The 20,447-nt window shown below is 41.5% G+C and overlaps 2 protein-coding genes across 10 annotated transcripts in view; both read left to right on the forward strand.

Moving 5' to 3' along the window:
• magi2a (membrane associated guanylate kinase, WW and PDZ domain containing 2a) overlaps positions 1–9,052 on the forward strand; it is a 71,762-nt gene extending 62,710 nt beyond the window's left edge. For 4 of the 8 annotated variants that reach the window (XM_035674028.1, XM_035674037.1, XM_035674046.1 and 1 more), the window contains 2 exons: positions 2,463–2,601; positions 5,963–9,052. In XM_035674028.1, coding sequence (XP_035529921.1) covers positions 2,463–2,601; positions 5,963–6,684 — 861 coding nt within the window. In that variant the 3' untranslated portion in view covers positions 6,685–9,052. Of the gene's footprint in view, positions 1–2,462; positions 2,602–2,865; positions 3,004–5,962 lie in introns of all 8 variants that reach the window. The other 4 variants (XM_035674064.1, XM_035674084.1, XR_004797141.1 and 1 more) reach the window with 3 other exon arrangements.
• A 5,029-nt stretch (positions 9,053–14,081) lies between these two features.
• Positions 14,082–20,447, forward strand: part of si:dkey-97m3.1 (fatty acyl-CoA reductase 1) — a 61,097-nt gene continuing 54,731 nt past the window's right edge. For both annotated transcript variants that reach the window (XM_035674932.1, XM_035674940.1), the window contains exon 1: positions 14,082–14,277. In XM_035674932.1, the coding sequence (XP_035530825.1) occupies positions 14,269–14,277 (9 nt within the window). In that variant the 5' untranslated portion in view covers positions 14,082–14,268. The remainder of the gene's footprint in view (positions 14,278–20,447) is intronic.

Here is a 20,447-nt window from a genome sequence, read left to right on the forward strand (position 1 = left end):
ATAAATTGGTTATTACAGATAATCATTCTGCACATTAAATGACCTCTCTAGGTTTTAAAACGTCACTAAAAGTGTGTGGGCAGCGGATTGCAATAGAAGCAACTCCTGCTTCATTTCCACCTCCCTGCGCTGAACATTCACGCGCTGTCCATTCAACTTTAGCTCCCTCTTTATTAAAGATGAAAATGGAGATCACTCTCCTCTGCTGTTAGGAGGTGAGGATTAATGAGTGAACTGTCTTGCCTTCCACCCCTCTTCAGACCACCGTAATGACACCTAATGACTCCCCCCTCTCTTGACTCAAGTCCGCTCCTGACTTTCAAATTACCCTGGCCATTACCGGAGGACTTCTCCATTTGTTCGCGTAATTGGGCGGCATGTTTTGTCCCGTTCCCCGTGAATCCTCCCCATTACTCAGAGCCTCAGCCGTCTGTTGAAGAGCTGAGAGTCTTGAAGGAGGGAGGACTGACGTTTGACCCTTCCTCGTGTACATCAGGGAGTGGTCACAGGAAGGTGAGATAGTCCAGTTAATACTTACATTAGCTGTTAACTGAGCTGCTGCAGTTGTGGTCATTATAAACGGGCAGGTTCTTGGTATTCATCAGGGTGTCCTAATATGATCCTCAGCAGCCCCATGAGAAGGGGGTCCGCCATAATTCCATCCAAATGACATGTCGAGATTACTGCCGAAATTAATTACACCAGTTCATGGCGGGTAATGCCTATTAACGCTTACAGAAGCTCAAGGGAAAGCCTATGAATTATATATCCATATTGATCCTCATAAATCACTGTTGTCCAGAATAAAAGAAGCTTGTTAATATTCAATTTCACATGTAGGGTGCTCATTTACAAACCTGCCACATCATAATCGACTCAATCTTAGGTGGGCAAACGAACTCCGTTCATTTGCTAATCTCTATGAATAATCTTATTTTCGCCTTTTGTGAACTCGACCGGTAGGTTTATGGAGCAATATAGCACCTAATATTACGTTTCTATCAATCATTTCTACATACAAATGGAAAGATTCTGTTTCTGGAGTCGATTCTCTTCTGTTGATTTTTTTTAGGGAGATTAATAAATAATGTCCAATTTACTTACCTTGAGTCAAATAAAGTCAGGTAAATTGGATATTACATTATTTGAAAGCATTGCTTCCTTTAGATATAAAGAGATTGTAAGCAGAACCTAAGGTGGAAGGCAGGAAATATATTATACTATATAAACCATTCAATAAACTGTTTATAACACATTATAATGTAGTTGTAAGCAGCTATAAGAATATTAGAGAGTTTTATTTCATGTACAGTATTCGTCAACAATTATAACTTCTCCTATTACTGTGTTATTTACACTGTTGTCATTCATTATCTGTTCACAGGAGGAGCTAAAGTTGTTGACAGATTCACGATTAAACAGTAACAGTTTATTAAATGTTCATATACTGCTTATGAATAAGTGGGTTGGGGAGGTTAAAGTAAAATGTTACCATAAAAATTAAATATATTGAAGTGGATTACACGCATACAGAATACAACTTTATTATTCACCGGAGTGGAAAATTGTCTTTAGCCCATCTGGCAGTTTAATAAAACATACAAACACAGCACATAACAACGCTGACAGTATGATGATGGACCGGAGGGGAAAACAATGAGCGGAACTAAAGTTGAATGAATATGATTCATCTGGGGACAATAAAACAAACAAATGTGCACTAATACTGGGAAGGCGATCTTGTCACCTGAAAATCTTTCATTTATTTTAATAAAACAGCTTGTTTTATTAGTAGTTTTGCCAACATTCATAGTGACTGATAAATATGTGATGGGTTTCTGCCAGGGTGTCGAGGGGCATGGCCGATTCTAGAGTGGGGGAATGAAAGAAAAAAGGCTTTAAGTTTGACAACCACAGCTCTAAGTAATAATATGTAATACATAAGATTAAAGAAAACACTTAAATCTAGGTGTGCAGCAGGGTTGCCGCACCTGTCAAAGTTGAGCTCACTCACTCATAATCTTCCAATCTGCTGCTACAACAGCCTACACTCTTTTCATGGTTTTCCACAACACTTTTGAATGGGGATTTGCTCTCTATTGTTACCCAATAAGAGCGTTATTGAGGTCGAGCAACGTTCCAGTTCATTCCAGAGGTTGTCGCATGGGGTTGGGGTCAGAGCTCTGTGCGAGTTCTTCCACACCAAGCTCTGAAATTCTTTTGTGCACAGGGGCATTATCATGATGAAAACAGGAAAGGGTCCTTCCTAAACTGTTACCACTAAGCCAGAAGCACAGTGTATCGCTCTATGGTGTAGCATTAGATTCCCTTTACTTGGAACAAAGGGGGCTGAATCCAGACCATCAAAAAACACAGCTGACCTAAAGTAAAACCAAGTATGCACACACACACTTTCTCTTACAGCTCCTTTTACTCTCCTTCACACACATCTTGACATCCAGGTTGGGGACCAAATCATTGAGATCAATGGAGAGAGCACCCGGGACATGACTCACGCCAGAGCCATCGAGCTGATCAAATCTGGAGGCAGGCGTGTTCGTCTCCTCTTAAAGAGGGGTACAGGGCAGGTCCCAGAGTATGGTAAGTAGCGAAACTTTAATCGAAAGCTTTCCTTGTCTTCAGAATCATTTATTAACTCTCGTTTAACTCTTAGACTGTTCTCTCCACTGTCTTAATATCACTCTTGATAACACTGTTCTAGCATGCATCTATATTCATGTTATATCTTCTGTCTTTTTTATACTTCTGTTCTTCGTTGATTCTGTATTTCACTATGCTGTAAAACAACTAATTATTTGTCTCTTCTATCTTGACTAACACTAGTTTATCTTCTGTCCATTTCAGTGACCTATCACTAATTGATTGGTCTAGGTTGTTACTTCCCCTTCTATAGGAATGGTATCTTCCAGTCTCTCCATGTGCATGAAAAGTGACAAGCATGGCTCCCCCTATTTCTTCCTAATGGGCCACTCTAAAGACACGGTTTGTGACCATACGAATGTTTTTCTCTTCACTTAACCCTGGCTTTCTGTGCTGTGGTTTTGTGTGTTGTTTTGTTGTTTAACCACCTGTTCAAGATGTGCAAAATCGGCACGCTGGAGATTTTGCCAATAACCAACAAATATCCCTTCAAGCTGCGGGGAGGTTGTAAAATTAGTCAACATAACTCTCCTCCTGACCGAAAGATAAATTGGCAGCCAACAGCTACCTACGGGGCCCAAAAATATGAGTGAGCGTTCACCCTGAGTCAGCCAGAGGAGATGAACGTTTTTAAGGGAACACCGTTGCACTAAAGCCCCCGCCTTCCCCAGTGATGCACATTCATCAGCGTTTGGCATTGGCGTAACCCTCCGACTCTTAAACACAGGAAATCGAGGGTGATGTTGTTTTCCCATGTCTGCCAGCTACCCCTTTCCAGCCAATGATTTAATCTATCTGTGTGGAGAGCTTTCGTCATACTCGCCTTGAGGTTGTTTTACAGCCTTGAAATATGCACACAGGGAGTCTTACTGTGGTCAGCCAGAAGACGCAGTCCTTTATTATTAGAGATCTTTTGTGTTCTCTCTCTCTCTCAAGTTCCCCTGCTGCCTAAAAGCAGAAGCAGCGTTTTAACCCACATGTTCTGTTCTGTGTGGGCTTGATTCAGCATTTCATCACTCGTAGTTTACAGGCAATTTATTTGCATAGTGGAAGGTTATGCAAATCATCTATGGTGATTAATTTGGCTATTTAAAACATTAGCATACTGATGTTCAAAAGAGGTGTTTCTGTTTCAGGTTCTTTTTAGGAAAAGCCGAACCCAAAATGAAAAACCAAAAGAAATTTAAGAATATAAGCAGTGTAATGCGGGCATGTGCATGAATATTATTGTGTGGCTGTCTGTGTGTAGCATTGTGTGTGTTTGTGTGCCTCTTATCTAGCGTTCTGCACCCCCAGGGCACTATTTAACAAAGTCCTGAAAATTGCACTTGAGAAATTAAGAATGCTCTCAAAACCGACACAGGAATAGAAGTTATTCGCTACTTATATCAAAGTGACACTACAGCAAACTAAAGAATGACATCCCATAATTAATCACATGTATGCTCAGAGAGGATTTAACCTGTGTCAGACTCATTCTTCATTTAAAAATAAAAATCCTCATATTTTCTCTGTGATGTGTTATTCCATAAAAGATTTCCAGTTCCAGTTAATTCATGAAATGTTGAATCTCTCCAGTAGCAATTAAAATAATACTCTTTTATTAAAGTGCAATTCCAGCTGGATGGGCCTACAAGAGACTGAAGAGAGATTAAATAAAGAATGGTCAAAATCAATGCAATAATAACGTCTAGTCCTGATTTCTTTAGCCCTTTTGATCACTATGGGTCAATCACAAAAAACACTAGATCTTACACTTCCTATAATGCAACTTTCATCTTTTGTTACACGTTCCATCCCGGGTAAACACCCACTCCAACTCCCCAGTATGTAAGACAAACTTTTTCTTAAAATGTGTACAGAAACTGAAATCACACAAGTAATGTCACTTGTATAATTTCCCCAGACTTCACTTTTCTAGTCTACAACTAGTAAACTGACTTGTAAAATCCCTTTAACATGTAATTAACAGCAAGTAGACACCTCCAGAGTTCTCTTATATTAAAAGTGTTTTGAGTATTTAAAGTGGCAGTATGTTTTTATAACAACAATGGCTACATATTTTTTTTTAAAAAGCTCCAAAACCTTACGTTACACTCCAATCAGCAGACAAACAGTTAGCAACTAGCTGGTGAACATAGTGGAATATAAGCACTAAAAGAGGAACAAAAGGGATGAGTAAATATTGGATTCACATTCATCAGGTAGACACAAAGATGACTCCAAATGAATGCCGCTCCATGTCCTGCTAGATGTGTAAATACACAATTGTTTGCTAATAAGTTCTCCATATTAACGTATAAGGTCATAATATGTCAGTATTGTTTTTACAGCTTGTTTATGCTGCCCCCTTGTGGCAAAAAAATCACTTCTTGCTTAAGTTCAAATTTAAAATTTGTCCAGTTTTTCTCTGCTTCTTTCATGTAGAACAAATCTACATGTAGTTTGTGTTATGGTGACTCAGCAGAAATGTAAGCAGACCAGAGCTCACAACAGGCATTAACACAGCATATGATAATCATAGGTTTCATAAGTCAAACATACACACATACCAGTACTCACACACACACACACACTAAATGTCACTTCATTGTATCTGGCATACTGCAGGTAGAAGACGGTGTGAAATCCCAGCATGCTTAGAAATGACCAGGTACTCTCTCTCCCTCTTAGTCCTGGATCTAATGCGCTCCAGCGCTGCGTGAGAGTCTGCTCATAATTGGGCCTCATGGTGCTGGTGTAGCTAGCCTAGCCTCTGCCCCCTGCCTAGGCCCCGCTGAAAATGACTGATGGACGAGGGACCGAGACTCATTGGTGCAGAAACAGGAGCTAACAGTCCGTGAGAGTGGAGAGTTGTGGAGGAGCACGCTGTAGATTCACTGCAGCTGCTACACTGGATGCAGACTTCTTTAGGCTTAAGGGAGAGAGAGAGAGGCATTCGGCCCCTGAGGTTTTCATTCTCGCTAAAGCACCACCCTATTGGGCACATCATCCATTTCATTAAACCTGTTTTCGATTTTCCGCCAAGGTTTTAGATTGGCCGGGGCTTTAAAGAGAGCTATGGGAGGCAGATTGATGTGGTCTAAAAGTAGAGTTGCCCTGTGACACGTTCGGAAGTAGGTTGTAGTGCTGCTCTGATATTTACTTTAATGCTTTTAGCTTGTAGAATAGGAATGATTGCTGTGTTGATTGTTTTTTCGTTTTGATTTAGTGTGTGGTTGTGCAGTGGCATGTGTGCAAGCCTTTAATCAGAGTGTGCGCGTTTTCCCCGTTATTGACTGCGTGTATGTGTATGTTCCAGATAATGCCGCCCCATGGGATGCTCGCCCTTCAGCCTCCCCAAGCTTGTCGGAAGTAGCCCCTCCCATCGACAGCCTTTCCATGTCATCGCCTTCATCTCATCTGGCCCCGGCCCCCGACCCACCTCACCTGCCGCCTCTGGACGTCCCTCGAGACACGGTGGCAGGAGACAGCAGGAAGGAGCGTTCAAAGAGTCCCCAGAAGGCCGAGCTGCTAAATCCAGATCCGATTAGCCAGGGGAGGAGAGCGGCTACAACCGGTGGGAGCGGAAGAGCTAAAAAGGAGGGTGGCAGGTCCACCCACAAGGGGCACAGGGTGCAGCCCACTACTGAGGGGGAAGGAGGCAAGGAGGGGCAGAGAGGGGAGCCCAAACCTTCCAGGAGCACCAGAGGGAGGTCCAAGGAGAGACATACTGGGGACACCAGAGAAACCACCCAATCTCCCAGCGCCTCCAAGCTCCCACACACTAACGGGAACAGCAGGGATGTGGAGCGTTACAGTGGCGGGCAGCAGCAGGTGGATTCAGAGCAGAGCAACCCCAGACCCAGGGAACTGGACAGGGGCCTGGGAGAGAGCCGGCCCAGCCTGCCCAATAAGAGCACCACCAGCAGCGGCAGCGCAGCAGGGAGGAAGGCCACGGTCTCTCCTGGGCCTTGGAAGATCCCTGGATCAGACAAGCTGCCCAGCACACTGCGCACAGGCACATCCACGCTGAGCAGATAACACCGCGGCTCCAGCAGAGTACAGTGGCCACACTCATCTGAACTAAAACCACCCCATCTGGATGAAACCACCATCCCCACACCTTCCTGTGCTCCTTTAATCCCCCCTCAGTCCCATTCTCCCACAGACCATGGAGTCAAAACCACGTGGGGGGGGCAGGGTGATCTGGACCACGTGTTTTTAGAGTTTTATTTATGATACTGTACTCTAAATTATTTTGAGAAATATTTTACACCCACCACCTTAAGAACTGGAAAATCATCCACTTTAAAAAGAAAAAAAAAAGAGCAAGTAGAATGTGTGTGTAGCGTGGCGGGGAATCCTTCGAGGGGTACAAACTTTGAAGAACTCAATTTTGAGTTCTCCCCAAAAACTGGGGGACAAACATGCAAATATAACAACTGACAGGAAGCAACTGTCGGTTGCCATTGGAATTTTTATATATATATATATAAATATATATATATCTTCACAATGGAGTCTGTTTTATGAACTGGAATGTTAAAAAAGAAGGTTTGCCTGTTTTTGACGAGAGCGAATGGAACAAATAGTGACAGCGGAGATTAAATCTACTCATCAACAGAACTTTGCCTTAACAGAGACTGTATGGGGCCTGAATCTGTCTTGAATAATCTATCAGATGATTATAGACATAGATATATTATAATTGAATATGAATATGTGGGATCATTTTGTAAATAAGATCATCTTTTAATGAACAGAACCTTAGTTGAGCCGATGGAAAATTCTAGCCCGCGCAAACATGGATAAGAAACATTCACCACACCGACTGCTCCCTCTTCTACACTCCCGTTCGGCCCTGTGATTGCGGGTTGGGGTCTCGGCACGGCCTGCTGCGGTCGACTGCACGCTTGAATCATCCCAAGTTCAGCGGGGTGGGGGTGGGTGGCGGGGGGTGGCGTGTCTATCCATTTTTTCCCATTTCTGTGCTTAACAAACTAAGCAATCCACGACGGTGGTGTCCAGCCGGATGCTGAGAAGAAGAGGCTCGCGTGATACCGACCAAGGGGCAGAGTGCCTTAGACTGACAGAGAGGTTGGCTTTAAGTTAAAGGTTCAACTCCAAAACACTTAAGAGGGGTTCAAAACAGGCTGCTATACAACACCAACTCTACAGATATAAATAATAAACAGTATTTTTTCAGATACGAGTGTGATATGGTGAAATACATAATTTATTTCACAAGCTTATGTATGAAAATTAGTCCATTAGCAAGAGGTATTGACGGTCCTTATTTGTGCAAGTGGTTCATTCTGGGTCATGGTAGTTTTCATTACTGATTTCTTAATGAGGTCTGACACTAGTAATTTCCATGAAGAATGTTATAATCAGATGTCAGCGCGGAGCAGAGCGTCGCACCCAAACCAAACTAAACCAGCGAAAAATCTGATATTGAATCAATCTCACATGTCGAAAGCTCACCCGCCTAACAACGTGTAACCTGAATGAATGAACGCCCTCAATTTCAAAATGAAACACTTCTATCATTTCCAGGTCGACTGAGGAGAGGGGTTGCACCTGTCGCAGCCACTATCAGCTGCTGAGTTTGATTTGTTTCAGGTGATTCTGTCTACACTGTGTGATATTAAGCAGTACATCTCCAAGCCAAAGCTCCCTGCAGATTTCCATTTGTCTCAGCATACACATTACCTGCCCCAGAATTTGACTCAATTTGAAGGCTATGCGCTACAACATAAATGTCCACATGTAAATTTTTATACAACTTGACATCTCCCTAAACTCTGCCCCCCCCCTTAGTTACTGTTGCTATGCTTGTCAATCTCTCCACTCTGGTTGGGTTTACAGTGATAGCGATGGCAGATTTTACAACTCCAAGTTCTTGATCATTTTCGACACAATGGGTCCTTTGTTTGAGACAGAAGTAAACAAAAAGCTGCTTCTCATTTCTAGCTGCCGGCTGACATTGACAACTCTCACTGGCAGATTTTATCTGCTGTAACTAGTTAGCTAATTACACTAATGCTAGCTCCATGAGCCGGCTCCAAACTGTCTCTGGCTGACTCGTTTAAAACAAGCATCTTGGCTTCTCGCTTTATTTGGATAGTCCGCCTACAGATAGTTTATAGAGTACATTTCAACGGCTTATTGCTTGTGCAGGGTGACAACTGCTCCACCTGCTTACATCTTTTCTGAGGTGCTGGAAGCGTCAGCGTGTCCAAACAGAAAGTGAAGATTTTCCACACGCTTTGATCCATGCAATATATAAAAGCTTTTATGTGCTCCGATGAAGGTCAGATAGACTGAAAGCTTGCTGAATAAAGGGATATATTGCATGGATGTAAGCAGATATCTTCACTTTTTCACCACACCTTTCACTGGCTATTATCGAACAGCTCGTGGATTAAAGCGGTATGGTTACACGGTTTATGAGTCCAACTCTGTGGTTAAGGTTTGGTTAGGTTTAGGCACAAAAAACATCTTGGTTAGGGTATGTTCCTGCATTACACTCTAAAGATAATCTTTTAAACATCTACAGACAAAGCAAAACCGTAACAAATACTCTATAAACTATCTGTAGGCGGGCTATACAAATAAAATGTTACTGAATCTTGCAAAAAGGGGTTTTAAATATGCACTTGGTGGCTACATACGTGACATAATGCTAAAGGACTGAGGCTAAAGCTGCATGTTCCAGGCACAAAGTTGGAAGTAAAGAAACAGCATTTCTCTTGTACTGCAGGGTAGAGTTAGTCCTAGTTTTTTTAAGTATGATAATAAAAACTGTCAGATCAGACTGTTATTCATTCTAACTTAACACCGTGTGGCTGTACAGCTTACGTATGTGTTTGTATTTCTCAAAGCAGTGTGTTTTTACTGTACTGAAAGTCTTTTAGGATGAACATAACCCTATCTCGGGTCACCGGTTGGAGTGTGAACTTCAAATCCAATAAAGAGCAGGATAGAACTGCTAACATTAGCTAGCTAGTAAACTAGTTAGTCAGACATTATAACGGTTGCAGCTCACATTAGAGCAGATAATCACACTGTTTAATCCATTCCTTACACTTTTGTCCCTGTGGATTTTGGTTTTGGAAAGGCAAAAAAAAATGTCTTAATTAAACTCTTTAACTGCTGACTAATGCTCGTACGACTGCCCCTACGCACGCTGCTTCAACATGTGAAGAAATCCAAAGTTTGACAGGCCTGCAGTACCTAGTTACGGTTGCTAAGCTGTGATTGAACACTCGCGGTTCAGGGGCGGGGTTTACGCCAAAAGAAGGTCAATGTTGAGGTCAGCAAATCTTTTCAAAGCGTCTGCAGAAACTCTTGAGTGGTAAATTTTCCTCTGAATGAGCGACAAGTGGTAATACCAGAACAAAAAGGTTTCCTCTCCTTCCTCTGCTGAGGGAAGTGCAAACAGTGTTTAAAGAATAAAAGAGCAAAGGGACACAAGTCATTATGTTTGCTATTGTGATCCGTAATTACACAAGGAGTAAGCAGCCTGACTTTAAAGCACAATCTCACACAGAGGAGTTTGGGATGTGAATTATTATGTCGATGAAAATCATTAGCCAGGCTCAACCATTCAATCACTTGTAGATGGAGCGCAGGGACAATATTACGAAAAACTAAGCCCCAAATCTAAATTTCACATCTGTCAGACTATAGGTAGCAAATGCTGCCTACATACTGTGCCGTCAATGCTCATTTGCTCCTTTTATTTTGTGACTTTTGTTTGAAGCAGAAACAAAAAAAATGTGTGTATTTTTGCTCAACCTTTGCACAACTCACTGCTTTCCTCATCTGAGCTGTCTCCATTGAGCCAAATTGTAGGTAGTTTTCTACAGAAAGCAAAAAGCAAAAAAGACATCTAGAGGTTTTTTTTTTTTTGGTGTGTGTTGAAATAACGGCACGCGCTGCACCATGGACTCCCACCCAAGCGGCTCAGTATCACTGTGTAGTGTTAGCGGTGTGTAGATCCTGAACAAATATCTCTATAAATATGACTCAGTGTACTATTGATGGTCACAAAGACTGTAAGTGAAGCAACTATTTTTATGAAATGCAACACTATGGATATATTAACTTTTGCAAAAATCTTGTTTACCTGTATGATATTCTGAAACGCTGTCAAAATAAAAGAGAATCTTGACACATGACAGATTTATTTAGGACATGCTGCTGTGTGATTTATTGTGGGTGTCTGTTTTATATTAGTTCATATAAAAGATGTGCATGTGTAACACTTTACTTTAACATGGGTTAAGCAGTATATACTCACTTATAAGACACTATAATGTGGTTGTAAACAGATAAAAGGTCATTTTAAGTGTTTTATTCATGTATTTAAATAACACAGATATTATTTGCTTTCTTGATACCACTACTATCATTCTCATGTCTACAATAAATATGTAGCCTGTTAGCTTAGCTTAGGAAATGGGGGCAATAGCTAATGCCTGTAAAACCGTAAATAATCATTTTTACACTTTGGTTTTTGAACATGTTAAACAAACAACACCAGTAACAGAAGCAGTTGAAGTTGTTGACAAACACTTAAAATATCCTTATGTACAGTTACCATATAGAGAATAACCCATTTATTAAATATATACTGTTTGTAAATGCTAAATAGGCAGGGGTTAAAAATAAGGTGTTACCAGTGTTACAAAAATTGTCATGAAGTTCTTTTTAAAACCTCTTCAGAGCTTCTTTCTTAAAATATTTGTACTGTTGTAATGTCCCTATTTGGCCACATGGGGGCATTAGCATGGAAAATCCCATGCTTTAATGTCCTGTGTGCACATTCTCCGTGTCTCCACCAGAGGTCAGTATAGACCAGGCTTATATTTTTATGCTGCTTGGTTTCATAATTGTTGAACTTACATAAAGTTATTAATGAGACATTTCCTCTTTTTATCATCCAGTGTGACGTTATGATTTCATAAACTGGAGAATATTACATATTTTAATGCATGTGCAATTTGAATACTATGTGATCAGACATGGGTGTATAGACTTCCTCCACTTGGTATTGTGCTTTTCACAGGTACACCCTGTTGCAATACCCAAGAAAATCATGAGAAATACAGATGACAGTTAGTGTCATGGTTAATTTAAGATGGGATTTTAGAGTTAAACAACCCTTAAGTTAATTTAATGTATCCTATGTGGGTCTCTTATCTCCGTTATATCTTCTTGTGAACAAAATGGCAGTTTATTTGACCATATATCTGGCATTAGGGAGGTGTCTACATGCTGCCTGTATACAGGGGTCTATGCATCAAACAGACAGGAAAGAGACACAAAAGAAAAACACAGGGCGAGAGATGAAGCACTGCAGAAGCGAGGCGACAAGCTCTCCTGCAGAGGCCTCGCTGGTCGGGGCTGCCTGCTGCCAGCTGGAAGCTGCTGGCTGGTGCCTGTATTCTCCACAGGGGTGAATCAATCCAGAGCTGTGCTCATGTATCCACCGGGAGAAGAAAGACTGCTCTGCTCTTCCTGAAGACACACCAAGGACAAGGAGTACAGAGGATAGAACCACCTTCTGCATGTTTTTTAAATAGCACTCAAAGGCAATAACTAATATTTTATACACTGCTGGGATCAAATCATAAGGAATATTTTGCAGACAAAGTGTTCTACAGCAAGTTTGATGAGGTGAAACTCATCCAAGCTGCACAAATGACTGTTTGCCAGCATGGCCCACATCCCTGGATCTCAGTTGCGTCTGACAGCACCACAAACTGTCCTAATGTATCTCCCAAAACACACACACACACACAGTAATGTAATTGACAGTAGCCATGACTCAGATTTTCACAGCAGTGTTTGATGGATTGCTTTACCTCCTCCGCCAAAACATCTCTTGTGTTCTCCCTTCACTGCAATTGCTTCATCCCGTAGCATCTCATCAACGCCAAACATATTGCCAGTAAAGAACTGCAGTGCGGAGATAACACAGAGTATACAATGCTTCAAAAGGATCTTTAAACGCATCTCCAGTGAATGTCTGTTTTCTGAGAGTTGCAGGGGAAATAATCAACTTATTTGGGAGCAACAGGCTCTAGAAAGTCCTGAGCATGCATTGTCCCATGCTTGGTAATCTATTCCAACCTAAATAATGCATAAAGTGTTAAAGCCATGCCTTTTTTATGTCAAACATCTCTGAAATCTGCAAGAAATTTAAACTTGTTGGATGCATCTGAGGACAACAAGGATTACCTGCAGAGGAAGCAATGGGTTGCCCTGTTCCCATGTGCCACTTTGAGGTTTGTGGGTCAAAGCCCAGTTTGTAGCCTGCTCTTCATGCCTTCTTTCTGACCCACTGTGTTTAAAGCGGCATCGCCTTCAAATGGTTGGGAAGAAAGCCAACGGGCACATGCACACATGTAGATGACGTATTAAACATGATCTGGAACTGTCTGCCAAACCTGTTCGACCATTGCACTGAGTGGCATTCTGACTTCATACTCAGCTGAACAGAGATTTATTTTGTTGATTATATTATAGTTATTGCTCAACTCCAGTGCAAAGCAAAGTCTGTGCCCTTCAGCTAAGTGCAGTGAAACAAACTGTGAGTCATAATCAAAGCAGTAAGATGTGGAATAATGGCACCAACTGGAGTTTTAAGTGTCTTCCAGGTAACAGGCGGTGTTTGATGTCTGGTACTTGACTACTTGGCAAATGATCTGCCTTGCATGGTTTTGTTTTTTTTATGTGGGTGTCAATAGAAAAAAAGGGGCCTGTTCCAATGTGATGTTTAAGCTGCAGAATGAAAAATGGGTTCAGTTTAAGCGCGATCAATGGATCATTTTATGTTAGGACATAAGTCGTGTACTGTTTCAGGTCATTCAGAGACACTTAAAGTTTATCCCAGCCTTGAGTGAACGTGGATAATGTTCAGATTTAGAGATCTTGTTTTTCCTGTTTCTTGTACCCACCTTTCAAGTAATTTCCCCACGGGGATTATTAAAGTATTTCTGATTCTGATTCTGATTCTGATCAAGTTGATTTGATATCATGCTTTTCTGGAAATAAATGGTCAATAAATTGTGTTTTTCAGGCTATATTTTAAAAAATGATTATTACAGCCTGCAAATTTGTTCCTGGATCCCAGTATACACCACAAGTATACTATGAAACCCCTATGATACAAGAAAAAACACATATATATTTGTGTTTGACATATGCCGAACTTAATATTTTGATAATTCAGGAAAAAACAATCCTACTTCCCACTTGTCAAAGAACAAGGATCAAGCAAGTCACGTTAACTTCACAGATTTTTGAATGAAATTTGGCGTGACTCTCGTTCTGCATACCACAGAACGGCGTGTACCGGCGGGACTAGGGGAGGGCCCACGGGCGGGGTAACACGCCCTGCCCACTCAGTATCGTATTTGTGTAGCAGTCTGTCTAGCCGCAGTAGTCCGCAGACAGTCAGTCAGTCAGTGGGACCGAACCGGGCTTTTTTGACGGTGGAAGTATCCCAGCAGCCAGAGCCCAGGGGCGGCCGGTGGGAGGAGGCAGAGTCCGCAGCTGCCGCACCGCACAGCCTCTTTGATACCCGCAAGAAGAAGGAGTCTCCCGCGTCAACCGATGTCAACGGTATGCAGCATTTTAATGTATTCTTATCCTAAAACGATGGGGGGGTTGTTTATCAGGAGTTTTAAAATATGGATCTAGGGAGGCAGCGATCTGTCGTGGCACGCCGCTGCCGGAGCATCTTTCACTGGTTCTGTCGGCTGTGCGGTTGGAGCAGCGGGAGTCAGCACCAACACACCGGGGCTGAAACCGGTGAAAATTACTCCGAGCTTACCCAGGTGGTTAAAAAAAATGTAAATAATTAATAGTGGGTTTTTTTTTTATTTTTATTTTTTTAATACCAGTCGTTTGTGTTCAGTGCAAAACATGGAAGCTTGTGTGAGGAGGTAGAGCGCAGTTAGCTCGAAGTTGTGGCCGCGTTCGACAGCAGGTCGGCGGGCAGCTGGGCAGCTCGAGCCGCAGTCAGCGTGGAGCAGCAGCTGCTCCGAGTTAGCAGCAGTGAGCGCTAAAGAGACGGGAAGTTGAGGACAGAGACCTTCAAAAGAAGAAGCTGAATAGTTTTCAATGTGTGTAATATTTATAAAGATTTTTAATACATAGTCTTGCATCTTTTTCATCTTACGGCGAGTAATGTGTGAGGAAAACTGTATTTAAGGATAATAAATTAGGCACACATGTGACTTTTTTTTAAAGCCTGGAAGTGCTTTCAGAAGAAGATTTCAGTACTATTTGTTACTATCAAATATTAATTTCACCCTAAAGTACCAGTTTACTTCAAAAAGCTCATACAACATTCAATCGCATGGGACCTGTTTCACAAGTAGACCTGTTTAAAGTTGACCTGCAGCCACACCTGCCTGCAAACAATTCCTGTAAAGCCTTGAAGGCATTGGTGAATGCACTTTTGTTTGCTTTGTTTTGTAGCCTGTAAGTGGTTTCACATTATGGGCGTAAGAAGTTTTCCAAACTATTTGTTACATCAAACAGTTTCACCCTAAAGTACCAATTTATTTCGAAAAGCTCCTGCAGCAATCCCAATTCATCATACTGCTTTATAACTTATTCATGTTCTCTTAAAGTGTGTGTGTGTGTGTGTGTGTGTGTGTGTACTGGTTAGCCCTGAAATGAATAATTGATTCATTGATTAGTGGATGGACAGGAAATACCAGCTAATTTGTTAATTGCTAAAGGTGTTGCTGCCTTTCTTTATTAATTAAAACACATTTTGACTGTTGGTTATCACAGTCTCATGAAATTAGAATAGACATTTTTAAAATATTTAATCCAGTTTTATGAAATGATTAAATGTAACTGTTGCAGCTGTAATGTTGGTACTCTTCCTACCTTCACTTTTTATTTGACTGTTTTTTATTATGAAAAGTTGTACCGGAAGTGCTCTTACACATTCGTTCCATCTTGACACGTTCGAATGTCGAATGTAGAACGCTGGCACGGAGTTGTGAAAAACGTGAATTTCGTTACATTATGTTCTTTTTTTAGAATAGTGTGTAATGTAGAAACAGCAGCAGTTGTTGTTACACACACACCTGGCGTGTGTGTGTGTGTGTGTGCCCCTCCCCTCTGATGAGGTCTTGCTCAGCGGTCTGACTGACAGAGAGCCCAGCTGACTCATGAATGTGCAACCTGGCAGCAGCTTGTGTTCAGATCACAGCTGGGCTCCATTTGATTTAGTTTCCCGCCCATATGAGTCCACATCAGACCCCAGTATTGGTTGGAAATAATTCCCTTACAGACCCCAGATCTGAGGAGATTCATACTCGAGAGACTCTGGAACAGGGTTGGGACAGTTTTACATTTTTGAACAGGAACGTAAGCTCGGATGACAGGCGTGCCTTCATAACCACTGGACTAGCCTGCTCTGCAGTCTACTGCACGCTTCTCCACTCATCCTGTGTGCATCATCATGATAACTGCTGCTGTTAAGTGTCATACATTACATAAATCTACCCTTTTCCCCTTTTAGGCTACAGTAAAGGGCGTCATGTCCCCTTAAGATTAGATTTACGGACTTTAGAGAATAGCTAATTATATATTTTTTTTGTTAAATTATGAAAAATGAAACCCTAAAACGTTGTTAGTGTTTTAATTTTCCGGCCTGGCAAGCCCATTGAGTAAGAGCTCATGGTGGCTAAGTGATTACTTGATGGGCTTTATATTTGTTACTAATATAGCTTTTTATTAGCTCCAGGAACCACTTTAGACTAGCTGTTGAACAGAGACACTTAAGTTGTATTAAAACTTCAAAGCAGGGCTGCACCCAACTGTTATTTTCCTTATTGATTTATCTACTTTTTTTTTCTCTCAATTTAATCGTTTTGTCAATCGAGCAGTGGCCTGCCATCCGTCCAAAAACCACAAAATATTCAGTTTCCAATAATGTAAAACAGAACAGCATTAATCCTCACATTTGAGAAGCTTGTTTTATAAGCTACACACTGTGAGCAGATTCCCACTCTCTCAAGGTGTTTTTGATGCGTGATCATAAATTTAGCTCGCCACCATCTGAGCTATAATCGGCAAAATGAGAAAAGTGTCTTGAGCTGGTTTCTAAATCGGGATCACAAATAGAGCTCTAATTACCATCAAGAGATGACCTATATTTTGTTCTCAGATAAGTGTTAGGTTAGGTGTACACGCATGTGTGCTCATTTTATATATTTAGAGCTGCATGCAGCCAGGGGGGAATTTTATGTTCAACCTGACTTTCTTCATGGCTTCTGAAATCACATCTGTCTGCTGATTTTACTGCACGTTGCTGAAGAGTTAAAGTTGTTGGATTTCACAAATGCTGCAAGGCGCATTTAGAAAGTCCCTCTTTTGTCTTCCGTGTTCATACTCTGCCTTGTTTACACATGTGCAGCCTCCCTTCCTGCCCTCTTACCTGCAGCCACAACTGTTCCCACAGACACCCCCCCCCCTTAAGCTTTCCTCTTCCATTATCCTTTCTCTGATCTTTCATCCTCCGCTTTACACTTTTCTTTCCCTCCTGTTGCAGGTCGCCATAAATCTTTTAAGATGCTAAGTAGACGTGTTTCTGCTCTTTCCAATCCTCCTCCGTGCCTGTCCATACCACAGAGTAGTAACGCGGTGCTGTGAGTGCAGAGAGGCATGATGGGAGAGCTGCAGAGTTGTTTTTTCCTCGCATCTCTTCTGTCCACAGTTTTCGGGCGGTTTAAGGAGGCTGTGATGTAAAGTTCTGGTCTAGGGTGAGGGGATTGCAGCGTTCTTCCTCTTCAGAGGATAAACGGCCACTGCCAGGATGTGACTCTCTTTATATTGTCGGTGCTGTCAGTCAGTGCGAGTGTCTGTGGAGGAGGAGAGGAAGCCATATTGAGCAACCTTTGGCTGTATGTTTGAAAAAAATGGCAGCATGAGATTTTTCTCACAGTCCTGTTCAACTGATGTAACCACATGTGCCATTCTGAACATTGTAAGAAGTACTGTTTAAAGTCGGATTGATTTCTTCCCTCAGGGGAATACTTTAAATGACCATACATCACTCTGCTGGTTTACGGTCGCCATCAAAGGAATGAAACTAAAAGCAGATTTTATGACTGTCTTCAAAGATCAACTAGAGGGAGATGTCATTAGCTTAAAGTATCTGACATTTTAGGTCATGGATCAACATTTGTATCAATACAGTCAGAACAGTGTTAGGAATAGTGTGATTTGTGGCCTGTTAAGCTAAATGCTTAACATGCTTAACCTCAGCATGCTATCATACTTTAAATAACATTAACCGCTCGTGTTTAGCAGGTATAACGTGTGTTAGCATGCTAGCATTTTCTAATTAGCACTAAAGTACAGCTGAGGCATGATGTATGCCACGTAGTTTCAACTATTGGCCCTTAACGTACGTTTGGTTGCGGCGTTTTCTGCATTCCAAATCTGGTGATCAATTTCAAGCCATGTCAGGGAAAAAAGTCACAACTGATGGAGTTAGCAGACAAATCTTCCACAAAATCCAGGGAGAACAAGGGAAAGAAATGTATGCCTTTTATAGTGACAAAATGAACAACTATTTAATCAAAATAGTTGGTTTCTGTCAATTGGATTCCAAACATGTTAAATTTTAAACGGTCATCGCGAAGTGTTCAAGGGCTGAGTCCTCTTGACCACTTCTGTTGTGCTTTAATGTAACTGTCCCTGATCAGATTGCTTCCTAGACAAAGAACCTTTGTTACTTGCCATTTCTGTGATGTCTTTTTTTTTTTCTTGGATTCCGCGTATCAAGCTGTTTTTACTTCAATTACTTCACATTGTAGCTTCTTCACTTTAATGCCACAACATGCCGAAACCAACTTGACAGAACGCACAGCTGGATGCCTTCATCTCTGTGCTGTGTAATCGACAGTCTCGGGGAGTTTTACAGATTCCTTCTTTCCTTGAGTGGCCTCGTTGCGCTTCCTCCACGAGGCAGATGGTCCCTCTTGCGTCCTACCTCATGGCCAGTCCACCCACGTATGCACTGGGTAGTGGCTAAAGTGGCTCTTCAGCAGTAAATCGTGAAATCAGGCTTGCGCCTTCGAGGGAAAACACAGACAAGGCGCCTTACCACAGTAATACCGAAAATGCAAAGGTGTAAATGCTAAAGAATGAGATCTGAGGTGGCTAAGAATGCACAGGGTGTAGGCGCTGTAGTTTCTACAAATGAAGGTAGGGGTGTCCCTTGCACCTGTGGTGTGGCTGGAATTCTCATGGAGAAATCAGATTTGGTTTGGATATCCAGTTTCGGGTGCAAAGGCTGTGAATGGTGAACATAAAGAGCAGGAGGACAACGGCCATGAAGAGGGAGGGAGGGAGGGAGGGAGTTCACCTTCAGGGTAGTCCTTTTCTAAGGAGGACTATCCTGAAGGTGTTTCTGAACAAACAACACAAGTATGTTTGTATGTGTTAGATTGTTAACTGCAGTCGTCATTTACTCTAAACAGGTTTGCTGCTAACTGGTTTTTAAAATTATTTTACAATGTGTTTTTCTTGCTTGTGCAGGCAGCAGCTGTCTTTCTGTTTGAGCTGGGTATTAAACCTCAGTGCTTCTTGATGCACGGTCGGATTTTAAAGTTTATTGTTTTATTCTTTTGGTTGATATTTTTTTGCTCTAAATCAAGACATTTTCCAACTTCAAAGGATATTTTTTATATTTAAAACAAACCGCCTGCTTTCAGATTCTTAACTAAGTATTTCTCCGCTCAGATTTTAGTGGTAAATGTTTGGACTGTTAGGGGGGGGAAAAATAGGGCAATTTAAAAAAATCTGCAGATGAATCGATAATGGAAATACTTAGAAGGTGATGCCCTAGATCATACATTTCCTGGTTTATACCAAAGTAGGCAAAGTTCTTATATAGCTCCTCCCTGGTTGTAATGGGAATCCAAATAAAGAATGAATAAATAAATAAATATGAGCAGAATATGAACTAAAACAATGTAGATCTCCAAACTTGCCCTAGTTGATATTGTCCTTAAATGGTGCAATTCTTTATTAGATATCATTGATTAGATTACCAAAAACTATTGTTCTGGCCCCTTGGGGCAGTTGCTGTTTTTTTGCTGTATACACAGCCCTATTTAAGAGCTGTCTAATCAATTTGCCTACTGTATGAAACACAGTGGCTAGAGAAGAGGTAGAATAAATGCATCCAGTGACGTAACTTGTACTGTATGTCATGTGTAAGAAATGGGCCACAATGGACAGAACCTCGGGCTCGAGCAGATGTTGTAAATTGGCATTGGTCACCTTGCGACTCCCCTCTCCATCTGTGGTTCCTGTGGGCCTCATGGCTGTTAATAAAAAGAGGGGGGACATTTCCCGCTGCATTGTTTGACATTGAACCCCACATGGACATGGGTGCTTCTTCTTAACAGCGTGTCACAAGAGGGTAATGGAGAGGATTTATAAAAGGCTCTATGTGGCAGTGAGTCACCCAGTGTTTGATTAGTGGACCACCGCATGGAGCAGGCTTTCTGAACACCACTTTCTTATTAAACATGCAGATCACAGTCAACTGAATGTACTTGAATTGATAATAACTTTATAGAACTACAAAAATGAGTGCTTTTAATAAAAAGTGGGAGGGGGGGTGCATAGATCAGAGTGCAATAAATAATAAAAAATCTAAATGTAATAATGGAACAAAAGCAGAAAGTTAATGTAAAGCTTTTAAAGTAAAGGCAAGTCTAAGATGTGTTTGTGTGTTTTTTTTTTTGTTTTTT

This window comes from Morone saxatilis, unplaced genomic scaffold (genome assembly GCF_004916995.1).
Source record: "Morone saxatilis isolate NCDOM2014 unplaced genomic scaffold, NCSU_SB_2.0 Contig10, whole genome shotgun sequence".
In the NCBI taxonomy this organism is placed as follows: Eukaryota; Metazoa; Chordata; class Actinopteri; family Moronidae; genus Morone; species Morone saxatilis.